Below are 22,981 nucleotides of genomic sequence, written 5' to 3'. Positions count from 1 at the left end.
GGAGCAAAGCTACAAGGTTATACTACTAATTTGCTAACCTAGTTGATGCTTCAGCAAGTGCTCACCAAGGTTTAGCACAGGTTACATTCAAGAGTTGTAAAAGTTAAAAAGTAGTCTTATTATTATACCAGAAAATCCCATGCTGGAACTGAACTTTAAGGAACCAATCTCAAAATGAGCATTCACATGCAACTATCCAATATATATATATATATAAGAAGAGAAAATGTTAGAAAAATTGTTAATGTAACACATTTCTAGTGCTAGAGTGATTATCCATTGCAGCATCTCTCACTCTAGTCCATTGTTTCTACAATTCACCTTGTTGAATATCAAATATTCTTCCAAATTTAGCAAGAAAAAGCACTATGTAATAAAAATGGTTCCTGTTTTTGAAGCTGCCAAGTGAAAGAAACGCATTTATCTTCCAGTCATGGCCCATTTGGTAGTTTGTCCTCTAGCTATTTCCTTCATCTCTGATCAAGTCTTGCCATCGTCTCTTTTTCACCTCTACCTCATGCAAGAAATTTTTTTTCTCCATAAGATGCATCTGCAATAAATTCTTGCCTTCACACCAAATATTACCGAATTTGCATCTCTTTTGCTGATTTTGTGCTTCTTCTTTGCCTTTCTGGGCACATTCTAGCTTTCTTGATTTAGCTTGGTGCTTCTTACCATTAAAATGCAACTGGAGTAACTCTTTACTTGAGCATCCAATGCCACACAATCCACACCAATTCTGCTCCCCTACGATATCACCTTCAACTGTTGTAGCATGCTCTAGCTTTTCTTGCATTTTCTTGTGCTTTTGTCCTGCTAAGTGCAGCTTCAGCAAATTATCATTGGTGCACCAAATTTTACACAATTCACACCACAATTTCTGGTTTGCCATTGCACAGGTGTCACCACCATCAGTTCTACCAAATTTTAGTTCTTTAAGTTTAAGTTTGTGCTTTTTACCATTTAGGTGTTGCTTATAGTTAAAGGAACCTGAGCAGGGCACTTGACAGACCATGCAGAAAACATTGGCTGACTGATGATTGAGATTGCCACCGTTAAATGCTTGGAACTGTTGAGGAGGTTGGCTCTTGCTTGATGATGCTACTTGCTTTCTCTCAGAAATCCTAGGACCAAAATTGATATATGGCCCTAAAGAAGGATTTTGACTTGGTCTTGGACTTGGCAGGCATTCGACATTGCTCAGTGATGCTAGTTGCTCTCTTCCAGAAATCCTTGGACTAGAATTCAGATTTGGTCTTAAAGGGTTTGGATGTGGAAATTGCACCTGCTATGAGAAAACATTCAAGCTTGCAAAATAAAGCAAATAGAAACCATACAAAAAACAATACCAAATAGCCGTTGTTCATTCAAATATCGACGTATAAACAATATTATATATAAGACAGATATGTGAAGAATGAAGGAAACTGGTTAATATCAGAGGTGGAGCTATGTGCTCTAGGTAAATTTGTATATCAGGTGCTTTTCAAAAAAAAAAAAATTTATATCATGTATCATATAAATAATCAGTATTGAGTCACATGGTTGGCACTTAAGTTTAAGCATTTTCTGCTGGTTGCTTTATTTAAAATCTGAAGGTTAAATTGAACTCCCATATGTTCACTACAAGTTCTTTATGTACATCCATTAATCTTTTTTTACTTATGTGTCTGAAAAGGTGTAGGAATTCAGTTTGTCTGACACATTGAATTTTAGTCAAAGAAGGAATATAGACCTTCGATAGTATTTAACTGATTTTTCAAAAGATATATGCTTCTACAAAGTCTTCTAGTGACAGTTCCAATATAAAGTTATTTCAAGTTATGTAAAAGAAACAAATTTATGTCAAGGAAGAAAACACAAGAATGAACAGCAGGCTATACCATATTAGAAGTGTGTTTAAGCAAAGAGACTATACCATTGTGCAAGCATACATTTTCTTTGTAGTTTTATAAAAGCTATTTATTTTTTTTTTATGTGAACAAAGCTGTAAATGCTCCATATATTTGGCAGGTTAGTGTGACTTGAAGAACTAGAGGGGCTGTTAGAATCTTTCTTGGAAAGACTAGGAAGTCTTCCTTATGCCCCCATAAAAATCAATGTTAAGTACATTTTCAAGAAAGAAATCAATCAACCAGAGACAACAATACTAGTATCTATGAGATTGATATACAAATAATGCATGATAAGTGAATTAGTAGACACCCAAATATCACTAATACAAAGAAACATATGTAGAAGTAACTGTTTCCAATATCCCAAGTAGAACCTCAAAGCTGAAACGTTATGGAGATTGATAATTTTGAAATTCAGTGTACAATCCTTCTAGTCAACAATGGTACAACAGAAAGCATTTTATTGAAAATGATATAAGCTCTCACCTGCACTGGCATGATTTCATCTCCAGAGTCAACATATGGTTGCAATTGCAACTTTTCAATCTTCCTTCTAAATGCCAGCTCTCTTTGGATTGCAAGCTCCACACTTATAGTACTTGTCCTCTTCTCAGCCATTTCTTTTCCCATTGTATCATTGTCTGCAACATTTTCACTCTATAAGTTCTTGGGTGATTGTAGTCAAAAGTACTCATCCAGACCCAAAGGAGCATGGGGCTTAAAAAATTGTTACGGCAAATATCTGAGTTTTCAAAATTGATGTCCAAAATTTGCCATAAACGTTCTCCTCAAAACTCAAATTAAAAATTAACGGTATTACTATATAATAATCTCTTAAAAAGGGGCTGCAGGAATAAGAGAATTCATTTACAACAGGTATCCATTTCGCAATTAACAAAGAAACTAGAAAAAATAATTAGTGGCGGACCCATTGATCAAAAAACCATTGCAACCCAAAAGAAGGCAAAAAGATGTGGAAGTTGACCTAACAAGGCACATCAAGGAAAGAGAAATATCATTTGAGCCCACAATTTTGTTTGTTAACATGCATCAAAAACTATAGCTTACCCTCTTGAGAATGAGAAAGGCACTTGAAGGGGAAATCAGAGTCCATGATGATTGTTGATCAAATTTTGTAACTTTGCATTATTTCTATGTGTGAGTTTGAGAAAAAGGAGGAACAAAATTGTGTGCTGCTGGGTGGAAGTAGAACATACACACTTGGCCTTAACTAGTAGAAAGAAAAGGACGGGTATCTGATACCGTACTTGCCCAACATGTCCAAGCAGCAATGAACCTTCAGGACAACGATTTTTAATAAATTATTTTGGCATTTTCTTTTGGGATCATGGACAGAGAACAGCCAGTCCCCTATGGACAAGTTTCTCCTTTTGGTGACCGGCCACCCAACTAGCTACCGCATTGGCTTTTGACTCTGTACCCCAATTGAGTTTGCTATTCATACCTCTTCATGCTGTTTTATAGCCTTCTGATACAATTTGGACCCGCAAATTACCAAAGCTTTAGGAAATTAGTGGCTCCACAGAAGAATTAGAGGTATTTTGTTGCCTGCCTAGGCGAGAATATACACACACATTGTCATGAACAGCTCGACGCCACTGCTATGACAGCTTTTAAGTATACCCATGGTTATATTCATATTGCATTCACTTTGTAAATACAAAAGATGTGACATTTATTCTCAAAAAAAGAAAAATAGTTATATATATATATATATATATATATATGCATTTTAGTGTCTCATGATAAACTATTGTGTGCAAGTCAAGTTGATTGAATACTCACTCTACTTCAATTAGAAAATTTTGCTTTGAATGATCCCTAGAGATCTCAAGTTGATCTCAACCATGGTCTTTGAATCAGATTGCTTGGAGTTGTAGAAAGATTTTGATTAAGCACCTAAACATTAAAAGAAAACAAAAAAAAAATTGACTTAATGACGATAAACTGTAGGGCATGATTGGTTTGGTTAGAATCTCACATTACTTGAGACACAAAAACCCCTCCAGGACATGCTATGCGCCAAACTCAATAAAGTAATGTGATCAATACCTCATGGCAGAAAGATTGGCATTATGACCGGATCATAGAATATCAGATGCACCCCTGTTTGGTTGTTTGCAATTTGTTTCAAACTTCTTCTCCTTTTCTTTGGCATAAGGATTTGGGAGAAGTTAATCACAGTCATGTGTTATCCTATCCTTTGGGTTTACTAGGCAGGTAAGCTACGCCGGAAGATATTCTGTAACTGTTGGTTTCCTTCAAGTATATCATTTTCAAACTCTAAAGGATAGTCAGCTCATTTACTCTTGAAATTCTTTCATCCATAAAACAAACAATCAAACAAAAGAGGCTTATTGCTTTGAAGCTAACAAAATTGATTAAATTCTTTCAACATAATGAATGGGGAAGTCTCTTTACAAGAAGAATCATGCGCAAGAAAATTATGTGTATTGAACTTGTATATATGTAAACTATTTGACATCCTAGCCGTATAGACACTTGAGTTATTGAAGCATCCTGCCATCATGAGATGCAATAATTGAATTCTCCCCCGCAGCTTGTTAGTTTAATTAGCATAGCTAGCACCTCTTTCATGTTTGGTCTAGCTTGTGGAGATTCTGCTGTGCATCTGACCCCAATCTGAAGCAGCTCACGCATCTCCTCTGCCCCCTCAGCTAGCCCTGATCCCAAAAGCACAACTGGTATTGCAGCTCTACCTAATCCATTCCGCCCATTTCCCATCACACGTCTGGCCCATTCCACCAGGCATTCTTCTCCTCCATCCACAGCTCGCCTCCCAGTTGCCAGTTCCATTGCTAATACCCCATAACTGTACACATCACCTTTTGTAGTAGCTTGCCAAGTCTGCCCATATTCTGGTGCTACATAACCAATAGTTCCTGCCACTGTTGTGCTCACATGGGTATCTCCTGCATCAACGATTCTAGCTAGACCAAAATCTGTGACTCTTGCCCTCCCATCTTTATCTAGCAGGACATTGCTAGCCTTAACATCCCTGTGCACAATGGCAGGGTAGCATTCATGATGCAGAAACACTAATGCTCTTGCAATATCGACTGCCACATCAATCCTTCTCCGCCATGTTAACTGCACTCTATCTGATATAAGATCCTCCAGGCTCCCACCTTCCATGTACTCATAGACCAATATTTTCTCTAAGCCATCAAGGCACCAACCATAAAGTGTTACAAGGTTAGGATGCGGCCAACCAAAGCCATTTCCACTAAGAACCTCCATTTCAGCCCGGAACTCCTTTTCACCCTCAATTCCGTCTCTTTGCAGCTTTTTCACTGCTACTTCTCTCCCATCAGGCAATACACCTCGGTATACTGTTCCGAACCCTCCCTTTCCAAGAATCCTATCCTCTGAAAAATTACCTGTAGCCTTCAAAATGTCAGCATGTGTGAAAGCTGTTTTGTCCAAACGGATGACCTTGACAGTATCTGATAACCATGGAGATGACCCGCCAGAGCTAGATGCAAGATCATGTCGACACTTCGTATCTTGCAAGAGATATCCCTGCGGCTCTGCTGGACTTTTCACCATTAAGCAAACTAAAAGTGATAAAATTCCAAAAACTAAAAAGGCCAGTGTCAGAGCTAATAACACCAAAACCACAGCCAACTTGGTAGATTTTTTCTGCCTCCTGTTACGGTTTGGCTGGTGATCTGTTGTATTGTCAATAAAATCAGGAACATCCAGTAGTGGATCTCCCAGGTAGGACTCTTTCTCGAACGTAGCCAATTGACCAGTTGATGGGATTACACCAGAAATGAGTGGATTGTACGAGACGTTGAACTTGTTCAGTTCAGTGAGGTTGTTGAAGCTTGTCGGAAATATACCGGAAAAATTATTGTATGACAAATCTAGATTCTGTAAGCATTTGATATTCCCAATCTCTGCTGGAATTTCCCCTGAAAATTTGTTTTGGGTGATATTTAGGACTACAAGTGGCAACTGTCCAATCTGCGCAGGCAGTTTACCATGGAAGTCATTGAAACCCAAGTGAAGCATGCTGAAATTCTGCATCATACCAATATCTGAAGGAATCTCGCCGGAAAACTGATTCCCACTAAGTTGAATATAACCTGAGATTTGAGATGTCCTCACCATGGAACCTGCAGTGCACATTGGGAAAAGGCCATATCCTTTAAGCAACCGATCCCATATGCTTCTGCAGCTCTTCCTTGTAAGAATTGCATACACAAAACGGAAAGGTGGGTAGTCTGCTGGTATCCACCTTTTCATTGACAAGCACTCACCAGAACCAGCAACTACCTTGTCATTGCGTAGCCGATTTGACTCAAAGGTTGGAGTAGCATTTCTCCCAATCCTTGCCAACTCATGAGGGATACTTCCAGAAAGTTGATTGTTAGCGAGGTTTAGCCATAATAAGCTAGAGCAGTTTCCAATCTCAGGTGGAATTTCACCACTAAGAGAGTTGTTTGCAAGCATCAACCATAAGAGAGAGCTCAATTTACCAAGGGCTGGCGGGATTGATCCGGAGAGCCTGTTGAAGGAGAGGTCAAGGGCTTGTAATTGTGGCAAGTTTCCATACTCAGATGGTATAGCACCTGTAAATTCATTGTGGGCCAACATCAAGAAATTCAAACTTGGCATTTGAGAGATTTCAACAGGTAATGGGCCAGAGAAATTGTTAAAACTCAAGTCTAAGCGAGAAATGTTTGTCAACTGGAGAATACCAGAAGAATTAATCCCTCTTGTGTATGAATTTCCGTGTAATACAAGAAACTTTACCTGTGTGAATTTCCCAAAAATCACTTGTATCTCCCCACCAAAATTGTTCTTGCTCAAGTCCAAAAAGGCCAAATTCGTCAGGTTCAATAGGGATTCTGGAATCACTCTAGAAAAACTGTTGTTCCCCAAGAACAAACCCTCAAGAGTCGAAATCGTCCCCATCTCTGACGGAATTGGCCCTGTAAAATTGTTTCCCCATATATTCAAGATAGCCAAATTCTTGCAATTTGAAATTTCCCCTGGAAGTTCACCTTGAAAATTGTTTTCTGAAAGGTCCAAGACCCGCAAACTACAATTATTTGTAAACATTGATCTTGAAAGTTGCCCAGAAACAAAGTTTTCAGAAATTGAATACACCACAAGTCTTGCGAATCCACTCCATATGCTGCCAGAAAAATTGTTGGAGCTCAAGTCCAGATGCTGCAGATTCCAGCACTCATCAAAGCCGTTATCTATCCTACCCGTGAAATTATTAGTCGAAAGGTTTGCAACAATCAGCCGCTTGCAAATTGCAGGAAAATTAACTTCAATATCCCCGTGAATCCTATTCGTAGACAAATCAAGCTTCTCTAAACCATTTAACCCTGTCAAGTTCAGCTCTCCTTCCAGGATATTATGTGATAAGTTGAGGTAGACAAGGCTACTGCATCGGTTCAAATCATCAGGTATAGCTCCACCTATGGTGTTTCCTGAGAGATCAAGTTCTCGAAGTTCGGTTAAGGCCGAGAAGTTATTGAATATTTCCCCAGAAATATTGTTGCTAGAGAGGTCTATACGAATGACTCTTTTCCCATCAACAGAACAAGAGACTCCATGCCACTGACATGGTATCGAGTTCTCACGATTCCATTCTGAGTATTTTCCTCGATTTACAGGATTCTTTTCTTCCAGGAATGTTTTCAGATTCAGCAGGACTTCTTTGTCTGTGTCTAAAGAATCTCCGGCAACAATAGTAGCTGTAAATAACAGAAATTTGAACATTGAGCAAAGTGAACACCTCAAACATTTAGTGAAAACAGAACGGCTAAAACATAACTGTAACAAGTAAACAGAATCATCCTTTCAAAACACAAAACCAATTCATTAACACAAGTAAACATAAAAAATAAAAGCTGCCTCATAAAAGATTTTCATGCATGCATAAGAAAATTCAATACCAACAGCAGGTTTTTAAACTCTTCAAACCCCAACAAGTTTCTGAATATAAGCCAGAAATGATACTCTTATAAGCAGAGTTACTGCAATTGTATATCAAGTTGGAGCTACAACTTAGAATCTAATTAATTAAACTACAGAAAATCTGAAAAGAGTCTTCAACCAAAAACAATCATTAAGTTGATAAAAAGATTGTAAATATACCTGTAAGCAGGACTAAGAATTTAAACAAAGTGAAACGCCATGTAACAGCTTGGTCTCCTGACATGATCCTCTTCTTCTTCATCTTTGTCAGCCAATTTACTTTTGCAGTAATGAGTAATTAGTTAAACACCCATCCAATGAAAACATATGGGAAGAAAAGAGAAATGAATTTCGGAGTAAGACAAAGATTGTAAGAAAAACTTCAGAAAACGTATTCGGAAAAGTCAGTTGAAGAACACAGCGCCTGCACTTAAGACCAGAGACCAAGCTTGGAAGAAACGTTTGCCAACATAGCACCTTTTTTTCCCAGTTTTTTTTTTTCTTTAATAAAGAAGTTATTATTTTTTAAAACATTGTTTAACCATGTTAAATGGGAAGTAATCTTAAAATCAATTTCCTTCTTTTCTTTGTTTGTTTCGAGTTTTGGGTCTTGGCGTTTGTTCCTTGATGAGAAAATGATGCATTTGAAGCAAGGGGCTAGTGAGCCGCCCATGTTGACTGGTTCAGGAAACATAAGGCCATGGGGTTTGACCAAGGACCTCAAGACTGAACACGCTATGGGAGCAAGGCAGCAGCTGAAGCATAATTTCACGTTGATTTCCTTTCTAGAATTGGAATTGGATTGTTTCTTCTTGTTGTTTGTATTTGACTAACAAAAGCCATTACTGTCACAAAGAAAATTTGGAACGTTTTCACTGTTTTTGTTGGTTGGTAAGTTTCTATGAAAACACACAGAAACAAAAGAACAATGATTAAGGTACATAAAACAATGCGTGTGTGACTGCAACATCACCCACAATGCCATAGCCTTTACTTTTACTTTTACTTTTGAGTTTGGATCCCAAGATCTTCTAACCTGCACTTCCTCCTCAAGTCTCACAATATTATTTATATTAATAACTTGTATGGGTTAATTCTATTTTTTTTATAAATGTTAATATTTTGTAATAATTTTTTATTATTGGATGAAGGGTTCTTTTTTTTTTATTTTTGATCTCTCATGTGTTATTCATCGGTCAAAAAGAATCCAACATGAGATTTGAGAGATTGAATAAAGAAATGGATTTTGAAAACATAGGAAAGAAATGCAAACCTTGGAAATTCCGGCTGTGAGAAGCAAGGAATCTTGATTATGTGTGGGGTGAGTAGCCTAATAAATAGAAAGAGAAAGAAAATAATAATGGTAATGTAAATGTTAATGATAATAACTGACAATATTTATTGCAAATCTATGATAACACCTAACTCAGTAGAGTTGGTTCTAGTCAACTGCAAGAATTGAACATGCAACCACTTCAATCCTATGAATTTCATTAAAATTAACTCCATTCTTTTTAACAACCCAACGGTTCCCCTACTTCATTCAATTTTTCTTCCGCTTTACAACGGCTCACAATTAATTAATTTTGTATCTTTTTTTTTATAATGAGAGAGAGGAGATTTGAATTTTACTTTTTAAGCAAGAGATCATGCACTAATTAATGAAAGTTTGATGATTTCAAGGAAAAAGAAAGGGTTTAAATTTACTTATATCCGAACTAGAAGGGAAAAATAAAGTTCATAAACAAAAAGTTTTCGAAACATACTCAAAAGTAATTAAAACTCAACATTGCACTTGTAAGATAAAAACATTATACAATTTATAAGATGTGAGAGTATAATTATCTCTTATTATTTATCCGTGAGTAAAAACTAATAAATTTCTATGTGCACTAAGAAAAAGATTGAGAAAAGAATGTATCTCTTCATTGTCCTATACATATGAGGAGATCCAGTTGTAAAATGTAGCATTGCACAGGGATGCATGAGAAGAAAGGGATAGGTACTTGTTTTGTGTAATTATTCTCGGATAACAAGTGGGGAATCAGTGAAGAAAAGAGTGGTTATCAAGTAAGCTATATATGTTTTCAACATCATCAATTCTAAATAAAAAGCTTGACACATACAATTTTTTTAATTAGCTCTTCATCGACTGCTCTGCTTGGAAGCTTCTTATTTCCTGAAAATGGAGCCAATATTTATTAAGCAATTTCCCTACTCCCATCATGAATAGAATTGAAAAATAGTAAGCAATTGAAAAGCCTGGCCGCCCATGATGTGGCTGGTGACGAGTGAGTGACCCATTTTCTTTCCATGGGTTAGCTAGGATGCCTCGTAAAACATTTGTTCAACCACACTTGCAAAAGTAAAACACAGTTTAAACTTCTCTTTACTGTGGTAATTCTATAATAATTCAGATCTTGCCTAATCAACAATTTAGTCAACATTAATTGTGTTTATCAAATTAAAAATCATCTTAAGAAGTACGTTCAGTAAACAAATTTGCTAATGGGAATCGTTCGTGGAGTTCACATCAGGATGGAGATACATGAATAGCCCTTGAGGCCCATAGGATTTCGCTGTCGAATCAAGGCAATATTGGCTGCTTAGTCAAAGCCATCTTAAACTAATCAAGCCACAAAAATAGAATGGTCCTACTCAAAAGGTTATACATTGTTAATATTAATATTTTCTCTTCTATTTATTTAATTGTGATAGAAACGTTTTGCATGTTTGCTTCTTTAAAAAGAAACATCCTAGAGTAAAAAAAAGCTAGTATTATGTGCTGACAATAAAAACCAAAAAGCAACAGATGTAAACCATATATTGGTATACGTGTATATATATATATATAGCAAAATTTGTCTTTGTTTTGGACAGTTGAGTATGTTGTATGACACTTGCAGTTTCAATAGTTTTTGTATATCCTAAATCACAATGGAAAATTTCTTTATAAATTCAATCGAATTATGCATATTTTCGAGACGACAAAGCATGTGATAATATAAGTAGGAAACAACTAACACAATGTGTATATGAAAAGGTTCCCAAATCGAGACTTGGATTTAAGAATTTTATGTTGAAATTCTGGAAAACAAAATAAAAATACTTAATAAACGAAACGTTAATTCCTACTGTGTAATGTAAATCTAAGAGAACAAATTGTAGCATTGGGTTCCATTGATGGTAGGAGGTGAAAGGGACAATTTGGGTTTCCACAATGTGGCCAGTTGAAATGCAGAATCCGACTCAACCACTGTCTCCTCATGTTATCCAGTAGGGAGTAGGGAGTAGGGTGAAGACGAAGAAGAGGAAGATTATGAGATGACAAATGGCGACCTGATATATACTTAAGAAACGTTTGTGGATTTGACTTCACGCCAAAGAAATTGTTCCATCGCCCGTTCCCTTCCAAATAATGTCCCTTTCTGCATCACAATCAAAGTCAAACAGGGGCTCTTCATTTCTCAAGCATATTTGTTACCCTAACGATTTGATAGCTTTGGGGATAAACATTAAACAATATGGGTCCGCTACTTTTCATGACTGTGATACAGGTTTCATGTCAATATAAAATAAATATATCTTAAATATATAAATATAAATTGTTTACTATTTATCAAATATATTTTTAAAGTTAAAAATGTAAACCAATAATTTATAGATCACACAAAATTAAGTTTAAATTTCTAATTGTGATACACTATTACCTCATAATTATACATTTTTAATTTTATACTCATAATTATACACTTCTAATTTCATGCATTTTAATTTTTAGATTAGTATATCTTCTCACAAATGTTACACGTAAATCTACTTATTTTTTAACCTATTTTTAATAAAAATTATATATATAAAACATAAAGATTTTTAAATTGTAAAATTTGGAATATAAATATATAATTGCAACTTTAAATATTAATATATAAATTATTTAATACTATTAAAATTAATATATATATATGTATATATTGCACAATTAGAATTCTTATTCATAAAATTAGATAAATCTTATTTGTATTTTGAATAAAAGTTATTTGCTGCAATCAGAGCTTTTATTTAGAGATTGAATAAATCTTATTAATATTTATAATAAAAAAATATTCTCTATAAAAGTTATTCAATGCAATTAAAATTTTTATTTATAAATTAGATAAATCTTATAAATATTTATATCAAATAATATTTAAAATGGTAATCTAGAAATATAAATAAACAAATCTATCTATTATTATCAATAAAAAAAATATTTCAAACATCTGAACCCTTTATTTGTGTGAAAATATCCATCTTGAGTTAATAGATGAAGAAACAAAAACTTATAAATGAGCAACCAAAATGCGAATTTGCTACATCTTGAAGATTTGGTCCACAACACGAGCACAGAAAATATTTAGAATTTTCATATATTTTCTTGGATAAGGAATTGATCTTTCTTCGAGCAGAATAAATGTGAAAATGACTCATTTTTTTTCGTAGATGAAGATTTTAATTTTAATTTTAAATTGAATCGGGAAATAAATTAATTTCAATTTGCATAATTTGAGATATCGTATTAAAACAAAAGTTTGGATAATATGTTTTAATTAATAAAATCAATAACCAAATTATGATACATTGATTAATAGGTTAATTAGTCAAAGACAAATAAATTAGCTAAGAAATGAAGCATGAGAATTACGACTTGATAGATTCTATGTATGATCAAACTTGTAGAAACAAAAGGCTTGGTAGAAATTATGTGTGTAATGTGCATGATTCGCGTTTTTGGTGCCAAGGCCCCTAATATGATTTAGTCAAGATTCAAATTTAATAGGCTTGTACTTATTCATGGTCAGCAAACACTAACACCGTCTTACCTCAGACCTCAATTTGGGCACTTTTCGACCATTTGGAATCCAGCAAATGCACGAAGTTTGATCGAAAAGAAAATAGTGGAGAGTGTCACATCATTGCAGCACGTGTGGGAAGTATTGGGCTTTGACCATCTGATTGTTCACTGTATTTGCCTAATTAAGCTTCTTCCACAGTCTCAATTACATTTGGGTTTCGTCTCTTACAAAATTCCTAATGCATACCAAATACATTTCACGTTCTGGGTCTAAAGTAATCACGGGTTTCTTTTGCTTCTTGGCAGTGGAAAACGTTGAAATTAAACAGCATCAGTTCACAAAAGCAAGAGGCTGAATTATTCATTTTGGTCATGTTTGGCTTCTTTCACAATAGGATATTAAGATACCAAATAATGACGAATCAGATAAATTATGCCAGTAAAGATACCAAGTTATTTTCATTTGCTCCTGCACAAAATGAGAACACAGTAACCAGTTCCCTCTTACAATCCCCATTAATCTCTCTGTTTTTTTTATTTTTGTTTGGCTTTAAATCAGATAATTATGCAAATTAAATGCATCGTTTTCGTGTATTGGTTGGAACTAGAGACCAATTTTCGTATAATTTCTTAATCTGAGTGTTTGTTGGATGGCAACAGCAATGCTGCCTAAGGAAAGTGTAAAGGGATGTGATACAATCTGGAAGAGAGAGAGAGATGCCATTTAACCCTTGGCAACCACAGCTAGCGTATGGGATTCTACCAGGGACCCCAAAATTCGACCCATTATGGTCACACCTCATTTTCAGATGTCCTGTCCTGCTGCCCCTTTCACCCTTTTTCCTTTATTTGATGGTTGAGGATTGGTCTTTGGAAAAGGATTCGATCAAACTGTATTCCAGTATTCAACTCAAAGGTAAGTTCATTTATTTGATTTTGGGTAATGCGAGTTCGTTTAGTTTGAGTAAAGTTTTAGCCGTCGACGACTGTTTAAGCTTTGGAGAAAAAATCACTTGTTTGATTAAGCTTAGGCATGGGGCTGTTGAAGTTATTGGGTGACGATTAAGGAAGATAGGCAGCCACGATTGTGTACGTCATTGATGAAAACTTTGACGAGTATTACTTTGCAACTTTCAGCCGTAATTACAAATATTCTAATTTGCTTCAAAGCCAGGTCTGATTTCCCCATTCGCTTTTGGAAAAATCTTGCTTGTGTTGGGGCGTCGGCTTCGTAGACAGCCCCGAATTCCCCATTTTGAAAGTTTGGAGCGAAGACCAAAGAAAAAACAAACATGGAGTGAGAGCGTGACTCACCAAACAACGCAAACATGAAACACAAGGAAATTGTGCAGACATTGTAATACTAATAATAGTCTACCATTGTTTTCACATTCAGAATAGATGCAAGACTGGGGGGGCTCTCTCTCTCTCTCTCTCACTCATCCTTTTCATGCTTTGGATAGATTTTCTTAGCATGTTTTATGACAATTATTGTTGATGAAAATGGGTAATGTCTCATTCAGACTCTATTTGATTGGTTGTAGATGTTGATGTCAAATGTAGTTGTTGAAATGAAACCCAACTGTTCAAAGCATGTTAAGTATGTGAATGAACATGTACCAAGATATAAAGAATTGATCATATTTTACCCCCATAAAAGCAGGTTAAAGTAATAGAAAAGACAACAAATATGAATCAATGTCAAAGAATCTTTAACTTAGGTCTAAGCATCTGTTATATGAGCCTGAAGCAATGGCATGGGCTTCTACTAATGAGCCTTAAAAAGTCTTCGTCTCGGATTAAACAAACACATTGGCCCAAATTTGAGCTGCAGCAGGTTTTATTACAAACAGCCCATGGTTGAAACTCCTACTGTCAGAGTGAAAAGCAGCCTGCCAAATTTTGGGCTGCTTGTCTTCGTTCTAGTTGATTTGCGTTGGCAACTGGCAATAGGCCAAGTCCATGACAATGCTCAAGGCCAAAGAATTACAAGAAAAAACAAATATCAGGAAAAACAAAATTGCTAAGTCCGTCTCTAATTTGTATTGGTCCTTTTACAGAACTTCTTACACATGATTATCTTGTTATGCATTTCTCCAGCCTTATGCAAACTAAGTTAACATTTAAAGTCTGTAGTCAACATGAAGAATAGATATAAACATCACAATGCCACACCACAATTACCATTATTGATATAAGATCTTTCATGCAAATAGACCAATATGATAATTTCAGTTTACGATTAAAATACCAGCACATGGTTCTCACTCACAGCTATTACAATCAAACCAAGTTTTTGAAGAAATTCTCGGACTAGAATTTTATGTTAAGAACTTTACCCAAAGGCTGATATTTTGTAGGTAACTTTTCAATTGTGGGAGGACTGAATTGTCTAGGTGCAGACTCCTCCCTCAGGGCAGCTAAAGCAGCTTTTCTCCTTTGCTTCTGCTCTTGCCACATCCTCAGCTGATCCTCAAGTGTTGCTTTGGCTTTCTCTGCTGCCTCTGCCCTAGTAGCAGCCTGTTCTGCGCGGTTCCTGAACAACCCAATTTTCATCATTGCAACTTCCAATTCCTTCTTCAAAAATTCAACTTCATTCTTATTTTCTGACCCTGTGGTTAACTGTTTAGAGTCTTCTGCTAGTGACTTTGAGTTTGAAAGTTGATCTGCCTTGTCAGCTTTTTGGATCAAGATGTTGTATTCCTCAATTGAAATTGTTATATGATCAACACTCTTATCTCTTTGATCATCAATGTGAGAAACTAGTGCACCTTGAGGTGACTTCTCAGCTTGATGGCTGAGGGTAGAGTTGTCACATCCTTCAGCTTCCACTTCCGGTTTCAACTTATGATATTCCGTCTTGGCTTGTTCTGCTTCAACTGCTAGCTGCTGAACTGCAAGATAGAGCCCTGATTTAACACTTAGATCTCTTGCTTCAGCTGCCTCTGTTGCTGCAATTTTTGACCTCCCTTTATGAAGCTCAGCCTTTACCATCGCTAGTTCGACTTGTGAATCATTCTCTTTTTCCGTAACTTCATCCATCTCAATTTCTAGCTTCTCTAGATCACTTCTAAGTGCTTCAACATTACAGTTCAGGCACCTAACCTCTTCATTAGCATTTTCCAGTTCAAGTTTTAATCGATTTAGTTCTGTTTCCAATGCCTCAATATAAAATGCTTGATCTGATATCTTTCTTTCCTTGAATTCCAAGTCTTGTTTTATTTGGTTCAGATCAATTCCACCATCTGAAGTAGCATTCTCCATTGAACCAAGTATATTAGTTACCTGCTTAAGTTCTGCCTGTAATGAATCAATATACGCAGACTTAATTTGGAGCTGATTCTCCAGTTCTTCTATTTTTTCCAATTGTTTTCTCAGATCTTCTACCTGCTCTTGTGCTTGAAATGCTGTTGCCTTCAATGACTCTATCTCAGCATCCTTCTCAGATGCAATTCTGCATTTCTCTTCCTCAGCTTCCGCGGCTGCCAGCTTTGAAATAAGAACAGAATCCTGAAGCTCCAAAATGTGGTCTAAAAGCTCTTCTGACTTTTCCTTTTCCGTGTTAGCAGAGGTTTCCATCAGTTCTGCTTGTGTCATTGCCTTAAGCTCCGAATCTTTGGCAGCAGCAAGTTCAGTTTCCATATTAAGTAGAGCAGCTTGTGTAACCTTCAGCTCATTTAAAACATGTGAAAAGGGCTCACGGACCGTTGCAGTTTCTGACAACTGATCCACCATCCCTTTCATCTTGGATTCAAGTTCATCAATCTGATTCTTGACTTCATTGCATTCTTCTATGTATCTATCTCTCTCAAGCTCAGAGTTCTTTGGTAGAACCGAAAATTCTTCTGTTGTTTTCTTGTAGTGTTCTAGTTGAAGAAGAGTTTGCATGTATGCAAAGTCCTTTGCTTCCAGTTGCAGTCTGTAGTTGGCCAATTCCTTTTCTAGGCCTTCAACATCTTTCTCTTTTTCCACACCTGACTGAGAAAAAGAAAAAGGAAGATATAGAAATGGAATCAGAAGCTTTAGTGATGTTGAATACGCATTCAAAAGGGTTCATTATCTGATATACTCTAGCAAAGTTCCTAGTATCGAGATTTGCAATATCCTCAATGAAATAATTCAATATTCCAGAAGCAATACCCTCCTTTCTCACATACTGTGTGAGATCCACTTGTGATAGAAGAAAGCATCGCTTTGTAAGTACTTAACTACAGTTTGTGACTTGCAAAAACTTTGAATACCACAATAAAAACCAAAATCTTACAGTGCTGCTACTGGACCGGCGTTTCGACTGATCACCATTTTCACCAAACAAAGATAGTGCAACTTGAACTGGTTCAATAGGTTTGGTATCAATCTCACCCATATTTCCCTTCCAGGCAAAGAATTGCAAACCGGAAAACTCTGAACGGGATCTGCAAGAAATTCAAATCACATTCAGTTCAGCAAAGTTAAGCATTGTATGACTCACTTGTATTCATAACAAGGCTGTATGAATCTATAAATTTTAAGGACGCAGACCGAGTACAGTGGCATTAGGATTCACGTTAAACCTAGAATATGGAACAGATATGAAGAAATCATTTGTCAGACAAGTGCATCTTATTCAAAGCTTTCATTCCTTGGGAAGAAGTTTGCCATGGAGCTTCTCAAATCAAGTACTTTTAAGAGATACCTACCTTATTTCAAGTTTATTTACAGTTTTGAAGAGTTAACAACCATAGCTTTAGCTAGCTTCCTTAAAAGTTGATCAATGGCATGCATATTTCAGAAGGCAAATCAATCAAACCACAACCAACCTGAATTGCAATGGATTTTATGAACATTTATAATTAGATGAAAACAACATGATCACAAATATATGCATACTTTTGCAAACAATTTATAATGAAACGAAAGAAAACAAATGGGAAGATAATTAAAAAGAAGGGCGAGGTGAGGAAGTACCTGGAATTGCCAGGGAACATGCAGACGATAAGCCAAGGTACAGTGATTTGAAAAGGATGACAGACACCCGAAGTTTCATAGAACAAAACATTGTTTACTAAGACTTTATCGGAGAAAACAAGGGGAGCGATTTTTGTCTGGGTTGAACAAGTTCAGAGGTTGACGATATCGAGTCGATACTCAAACTTCATTGGAATGATCCACATCCACAAGTTCTTATTTCTGTTTTCTTTTAGGAATTTGGCCTCGCGGGCTTTTTGTCAACTTTTCTCTTTTTGCAATAATATCCCTTATGAATTTTTCTTATCATTTAAAAATAGATACAAGAGGAATTTCGGAGAAATGTCCCTCCTGATAAACTCATTTTTAAAATAACTATTAATATAAAGTTAATTATTTTTATCTAAATTTACTATGACTTAACAAAAATATTATTAAAGCTATTTCAAATAAATTAAAATATTTATCATCATTTTTCTATATTTCTCTCTCCTGCATCTATCTACCTTGCTCTTGATTTTTCTCTCTAACTATTCAGTTTACTCTAATTTTTTTTCGATTTTGTCTACCAAATTTGTCTGCTGTGCTCTAGATTTCTTTCACCCGTCATCCAGCTCTTTTTAATTTTACCATCATTGTCATCTTTCTTTGTTTATTTCTCGTCATATTGTCATCAATTTACAGATTACAGAACAGATATGACATTAATGTATGTTCCTAAGTTTATTGATTTACATACCAAAATTGATTGGTTGAAGTTATATAAATGAAATCTATAAATTAAAACACTGTCCATAGTTGTTATATATCATACTTACATTTAACAACTTTAATACACTTGACTTGTAACAAATCTATTTAATATGGTATGATTTAAACATAGAGTTATACACTTTAAACATAGTATGTAATAACCTTAAACATAGCGTGTAATAACTTTTTTTTAATATAATGTGTAACAATTTTTTTTAATATATATGATGTGTAACTTAATTTATATCTTTATATATCACTAACACATAAACTGTTGGAGTTAAACATTTTAAATATGGCATGTAATAATTTTGTTTATATGGTATGTAACAAAAAAAATTTTCAACATAACGTGTAACTTTGTTTCTATCTTTATATTTCAATCGGATATAAACCTTTGGAATTAATGGTGTGTAATAATTTTTTTTTCAACATGGCATATAACAATTTTTTTTTTCAATATGATGTGAAACTCAGTTTCTATTTTTATATTTCACTAGAACACAAACTCTTGGAGTTAAATACTTTAAATATGACATGTAATAATTTTCTTTTCAACAAGGTGTGTAACAACTTTTTTTTTAACATGACATGTAACTGAGTCTTTATTTTTATATTTCACTAAAATATAAATTTTTAGAGTTAAATGCCTTAAACATAGCGTGTAAGAATTTTATTTTTTCAACATAATTTAGAATAACATTTTTTTAGGGTTTTTGGATTTATGCTTTCGTTAAAGCTCTTGTAGTAGCTGTATACTAACAATACATCTTTAGAAATGCTGCTATCAAGGCTTTGGGATCCTTCCACAACAATCTCACCAACTAAAGAATAAACAAACAAAAAACTCATCGAAAACTAAAATAGCTTTGTCTCTATTTCTCTTTGTCTTTTTTTCCATTTGTTCATTTGTGTATATCAAAGAATGATTATGATGATAACCTTTTTTATTTCTTTTTCATCTTTCTTTTTTTAATATAATTTAAATTTTTTATATTTAACTTTTGCATTGTTGTATCTTTGTTCTTAAGCATTGGTGGTGTTGATTTTTTAAAAAAAATTATTTTTTTAAATTTGCAAGTTTCATTAACGATAAATTTGTTCAAAAAATTTTTCTCTTGACTAAAGACTCTTAAAATTAAAAGGATGGTTATTTTTGAAAACACTTTGTCTTTAAGGGTTAACAAAAATCGTCTCTAGATATAATGTGTTTAATTAACAAGCTCAATGTGTGAAAGTTCAAGAGGAAAATGAATTGGATTTACTTTTAAAAATTTTGAAGAACCTTTTAATTTTTAAGAAAATAAAACCCCTTATTTAAATCAAATGTTGAGTTTGAAAATGATCAAATTAATTGACCTCTTAATCAATGAAAGAAAATTGAATTTCAAGTGAAAAAGAGGGAAAAAGTAGAGAAATTAACATAAATGTTATGTAGAGGTTTGACTTCCTTGCTTACGTCCTCTCCCTTAGGTTCATTAACGAGTTTGAAATCCACTACATAATCAAAACTCAATACAATGCCTTCTGCGGATCAAGCATAACAATTCAATATAATACTTTTTTATGATTAAAGCACAACCACTTTACCTTTTCTACCTTTTCTGTTGGTTAAGGTATAACCACTTAAGTAAGTACAATTAAAGGAATATGAGTATAGCAAATGTGCCTCTTCAAGGCTGAATAGAGAATTTGATACAGTGATTAAATGAAAAGATGAGAGCTTAATAAATGCTTGATTAGAAGACTTTTTGAATTTAAGAAGAGTACAATGGGTTTTGAATGTAACTAGGTTAATTTTCTCTCCTGAGCTATGTTTTCAAGTATTTAAATCTTTATAAATGCTGAAAAGCTTGTATTTATAGTTGCTAAAGCTTCAAAAGTAGTTGAGAGTGTATTTAATGTGAAAATAGTAGTTCTTCTCTTCATTTAGGGCTCCAATGGTCATATTTTATTGATACATATGTGTACATATTGATATATTGTTTTTTATTTTTGAATTCTAGTCGAGATGTATCGATACATTTGTGCATGTATCGATACATTTGATCTTGCCTGTAAGGGTTTTGACATTCTACTTAAAATGTATCGATACATTTATCTACGTATCGATACTTTTGAGATAGTAAGCATTTCTATTGAAAATGCATTGATACATTTGTGAAATGTATCAATACTTCTACGTCAGTAAACATTTTGTCTCAATTTTGTTGATACAATTGAGAATGTATTGATACATATGTGTATGTATCAATATATTGCCTTTTATTTTTAAATTCCCATTGAGATGTATCGATACATTTGTGCATGTATCAATACATTTGATCTTACCTACAAAGGTTTTGACATTCTGTTTAAAATGTATCAATACATTTATCTATGTATCGATATTTTTGAAATAGTAAGTATTTCTGTTGAAAATGTATTGATACATTTGTGAAATTATCGATACTTATAAGTCAGTAGCATTCTGTCTTAGTTCTGTCAATACAATTGAGAATGTATTGATGGATTTAAGTTTAATTTTTTAGTTTTGACTTTGTTGAAGTACACATATCGATAGATGTTGGAATCTATCCATACTTATTCAATTGTATCAATACATGAAGAACATGTATCGAAAGATTTTGACTAGAATGCATTTTTCAGAACATTTTTCATTTCTTTTCCTTTTCAAACGTACTTGACATTGTTTGAGAATGTGAGAGCTTTGATTCTTTATAAGTTAAATGAATTTTGGTCATTTCTTTTTGCCTTTTCAAAATATATAAAGAATAATTAATCTAACATAATGCTTTAAAAAATTTATAAACTATTAAAAAAATTTAAATAAATCATTATTCTCTTATTATGTTCAATTAAGTCTTTATTCTTTTATTTTTAACTAAATAAATCTTTATGACTAATGATCGATTGATTGTTATTAGTCAAAATGACATTTATCATTTTATACACAAGTAGCACTGATGTGAAGAGTGAAAATGTTATGTGACAATGTTATCAAGTCACATCATCAACTATCATAATATGTTAATATACCATATAAGCGTCACGTGACATAAAAAAATAATAAATAATATTTTAACTAATCATAATTAATCAATTATTAATTATAAAAATTTATTTTATTCAAAAAAAACATAAAAGAATTTAATTTAACGTAATAAAATTTTATTTAAATTTTTTAAGATAGTTCAAAACCTTTTTAAAGTATTATGTATTTAAAATAACATACAATTATTATGTCTAATACCCATGAGTTTCAAGTTATACATTAAGAGTTGTTTTATTATTTTTCAAAAATATAAAGACTGTAATGAAACTTTATTAAAGCATTACGCTAACAATGCTTTTGTTCCTTGTTCTTGTTGGACTCTTTATTTTTGCTTGTTATTAATGACTGATAAATTGATTATCATGTTATCATTGTTTTATCCATGATTTCAACTTTGGTTTGATCATCCTAAGATCATTTTGTTGAAAGAAATGCAAGATTTTCATGAATTTGATGATTCTTAATTAGACTTATATAAAGAATATAACTAATGTGATTACATATATATAAAATAACAAGAAGAATTTCATGCCAAGTCGGGTCTATTCCAATCACATATCTGGGATTATCTTTGGTTGTTAACCATAACTCAGCTTTTTTCTAGAAACTGGTGCTTGATAGGATGAGGGCCAAATTGGTGGGATGGAAGAAAAAAAAACTTTTTTCAGGAGTGCAAGTTACCTTACTAAGGTCTATGTTGGCAAGTCTGCCAATTTTCTACATATCCTTGTTTCCGATTCCAGTCAAAGTTAAAAATGGGCTTGAAAAAAAATGCATAATAGATTACTCTGTGGAGATATGGATTAAAAAAGAAATATCCCTTATGTAGGGTGGGAAAAGGTTTGTAATTATATGGATAAAGACGGTAGATGTCAGAATTTGGGTTGACTTTAATTATCTTGAGTAAAGACTTGACTAGGACTTTTTGGTTTAACTAGAAAAAAAACTTAAGTTAAGTGGAGCAATAGAGTTTATAATTGAATATGACACAGACAATAGGAAAATACTTTAAATGTCTAGCTTCTGGTAATAAACTGTGAATGGTTAGCTTCTAGCTGCATTAGTGATAATTGGTGATTGTAAATCAAAGATGGTTTTATAATCCATTAATTGTATTATAGGATGGTCATGTCTTAATTCTTTTTTTTTTCACTTTCTAATTCTTAATTGTGCAGTTAATTATTAATTTGATGTCAAATATTTGGATCCAAAATATTGTAATTAACAATGGTTCGAACTTATTGCTGGAAATTTTTTGCCTCCTACAGTAAGCGTGCATGTATTTTTCGTGCATGGAGCTGCATTGTTTCATGTTGCACTGTTGAACTAAAAAATGTGAAAATTACATCCTAACTTGGGAGCAAGAAGTTTTTAACTGCTTAGATGAAACAATTTTTAAATGGCAACTAACTAAATTAACAATTGATTTATTTCTCCTACTTCCGAAATACTTTTAACTTTAAGAAGAGCCTAAAGAGGATATGTGACCGAAAGGGTGGCATTCTTCTGTTTTCA

At 33.9% G+C, this 22,981-nt stretch overlaps 3 protein-coding genes across 3 annotated transcripts; all 3 read right to left on the bottom strand.

Moving 5' to 3' along the window:
• Positions 1-457: 457 nt before the first annotated feature.
• On the bottom strand, positions 458-2,979 carry LOC149527088 (uncharacterized). Its single transcript, XM_089783770.1, has 3 exons — positions 2,964-2,979; positions 2,382-2,536; positions 458-1,285 (listed from the first exon to the last, which is right to left on the bottom strand). The coding sequence occupies exons 2-3, from the start codon at positions 2,523-2,525 to the stop codon at positions 458-460; spliced, it is 972 nt and encodes a 323-aa protein (XP_089639896.1). The 5' UTR covers positions 2,526-2,536; positions 2,964-2,979.
• Positions 2,980-4,255: 1,276 nt separating this feature from the next.
• LOC110418537 (Leucine-rich repeat protein kinase family protein) lies at positions 4,256-8,477 on the bottom strand. The gene is made up of 2 exons (XM_021431286.1): positions 8,058-8,477; positions 4,256-7,654 (listed from the first exon to the last, which is right to left on the bottom strand). Exons 1-2 carry the CDS (start codon positions 8,137-8,139, stop codon positions 4,443-4,445), a joined length of 3,294 nt encoding a protein of 1,097 aa, XP_021286961.1. The 5' UTR covers positions 8,140-8,477; the 3' UTR covers positions 4,256-4,442.
• Positions 8,478-15,024: 6,547 nt separating this feature from the next.
• Positions 15,025-17,400, bottom strand: LOC110418601 (uncharacterized). Its single transcript, XM_021431379.1, has 3 exons — positions 17,391-17,400; positions 16,976-17,126; positions 15,025-16,689 (listed from the first exon to the last, which is right to left on the bottom strand). The coding sequence occupies exons 2-3, from the start codon at positions 17,075-17,077 to the stop codon at positions 15,025-15,027; spliced, it is 1,767 nt and encodes a 588-aa protein (XP_021287054.1). The 5' UTR covers positions 17,078-17,126; positions 17,391-17,400.
• Between the last annotated feature and the right edge of the window lie 5,581 nt (positions 17,401-22,981).

The sequence above is a fragment of the Theobroma umbraticum genome, unplaced genomic scaffold (genome assembly GCF_002168275.2).
Source record: "Theobroma umbraticum cultivar Fairchild unplaced genomic scaffold, ASM216827v3 scaffold_50.0, whole genome shotgun sequence".
NCBI lineage: Eukaryota > Viridiplantae > Streptophyta > Magnoliopsida > Malvales > Malvaceae > Theobroma > Theobroma umbraticum.
This window is presented reverse-complemented; position numbering and strand designations above follow the sequence as displayed.

What these genes read in the sequence shown, in the direction of transcription:
- LOC149527088 (XM_089783770.1), bottom strand. Translation starts at nt 2,525, where the DNA reads ATGGGAAAAGAAATGGCTGAGAAGAGGACAAGTACTATAAGTGTGGAG. An exon ending in ATGAAATCATGCCAGTGCAG is followed by an intron (nt 1,286 to 2,381) that starts GTGAGAGCTTAT and finishes TTCTCATAGCAG; the next exon opens with GTGCAATTTCCACATCCAAA.
- LOC110418537 (XM_021431286.1), bottom strand. Translation starts at nt 8,139, where the DNA reads ATGAAGAAGAAGAGGATCATGTCAGGAGACCAAGCTGTTACATGGCGT. An exon ending in ATTCTTAGTCCTGCTTACAG is followed by an intron (nt 7,655 to 8,057) that starts GTATATTTACAA and finishes TGTTATTTACAG; the next exon opens with CTACTATTGTTGCCGGAGAT.
- LOC110418601 (XM_021431379.1), bottom strand. Translation starts at nt 17,077, where the DNA reads ATGGGTGAGATTGATACCAAACCTATTGAACCAGTTCAAGTTGCACTA. An exon ending in GCCGGTCCAGTAGCAGCACT is followed by an intron (nt 16,690 to 16,975) that starts GTAAGATTTTGG and finishes TCTTTTTCTCAG; the next exon opens with TCAGGTGTGGAAAAAGAGAA.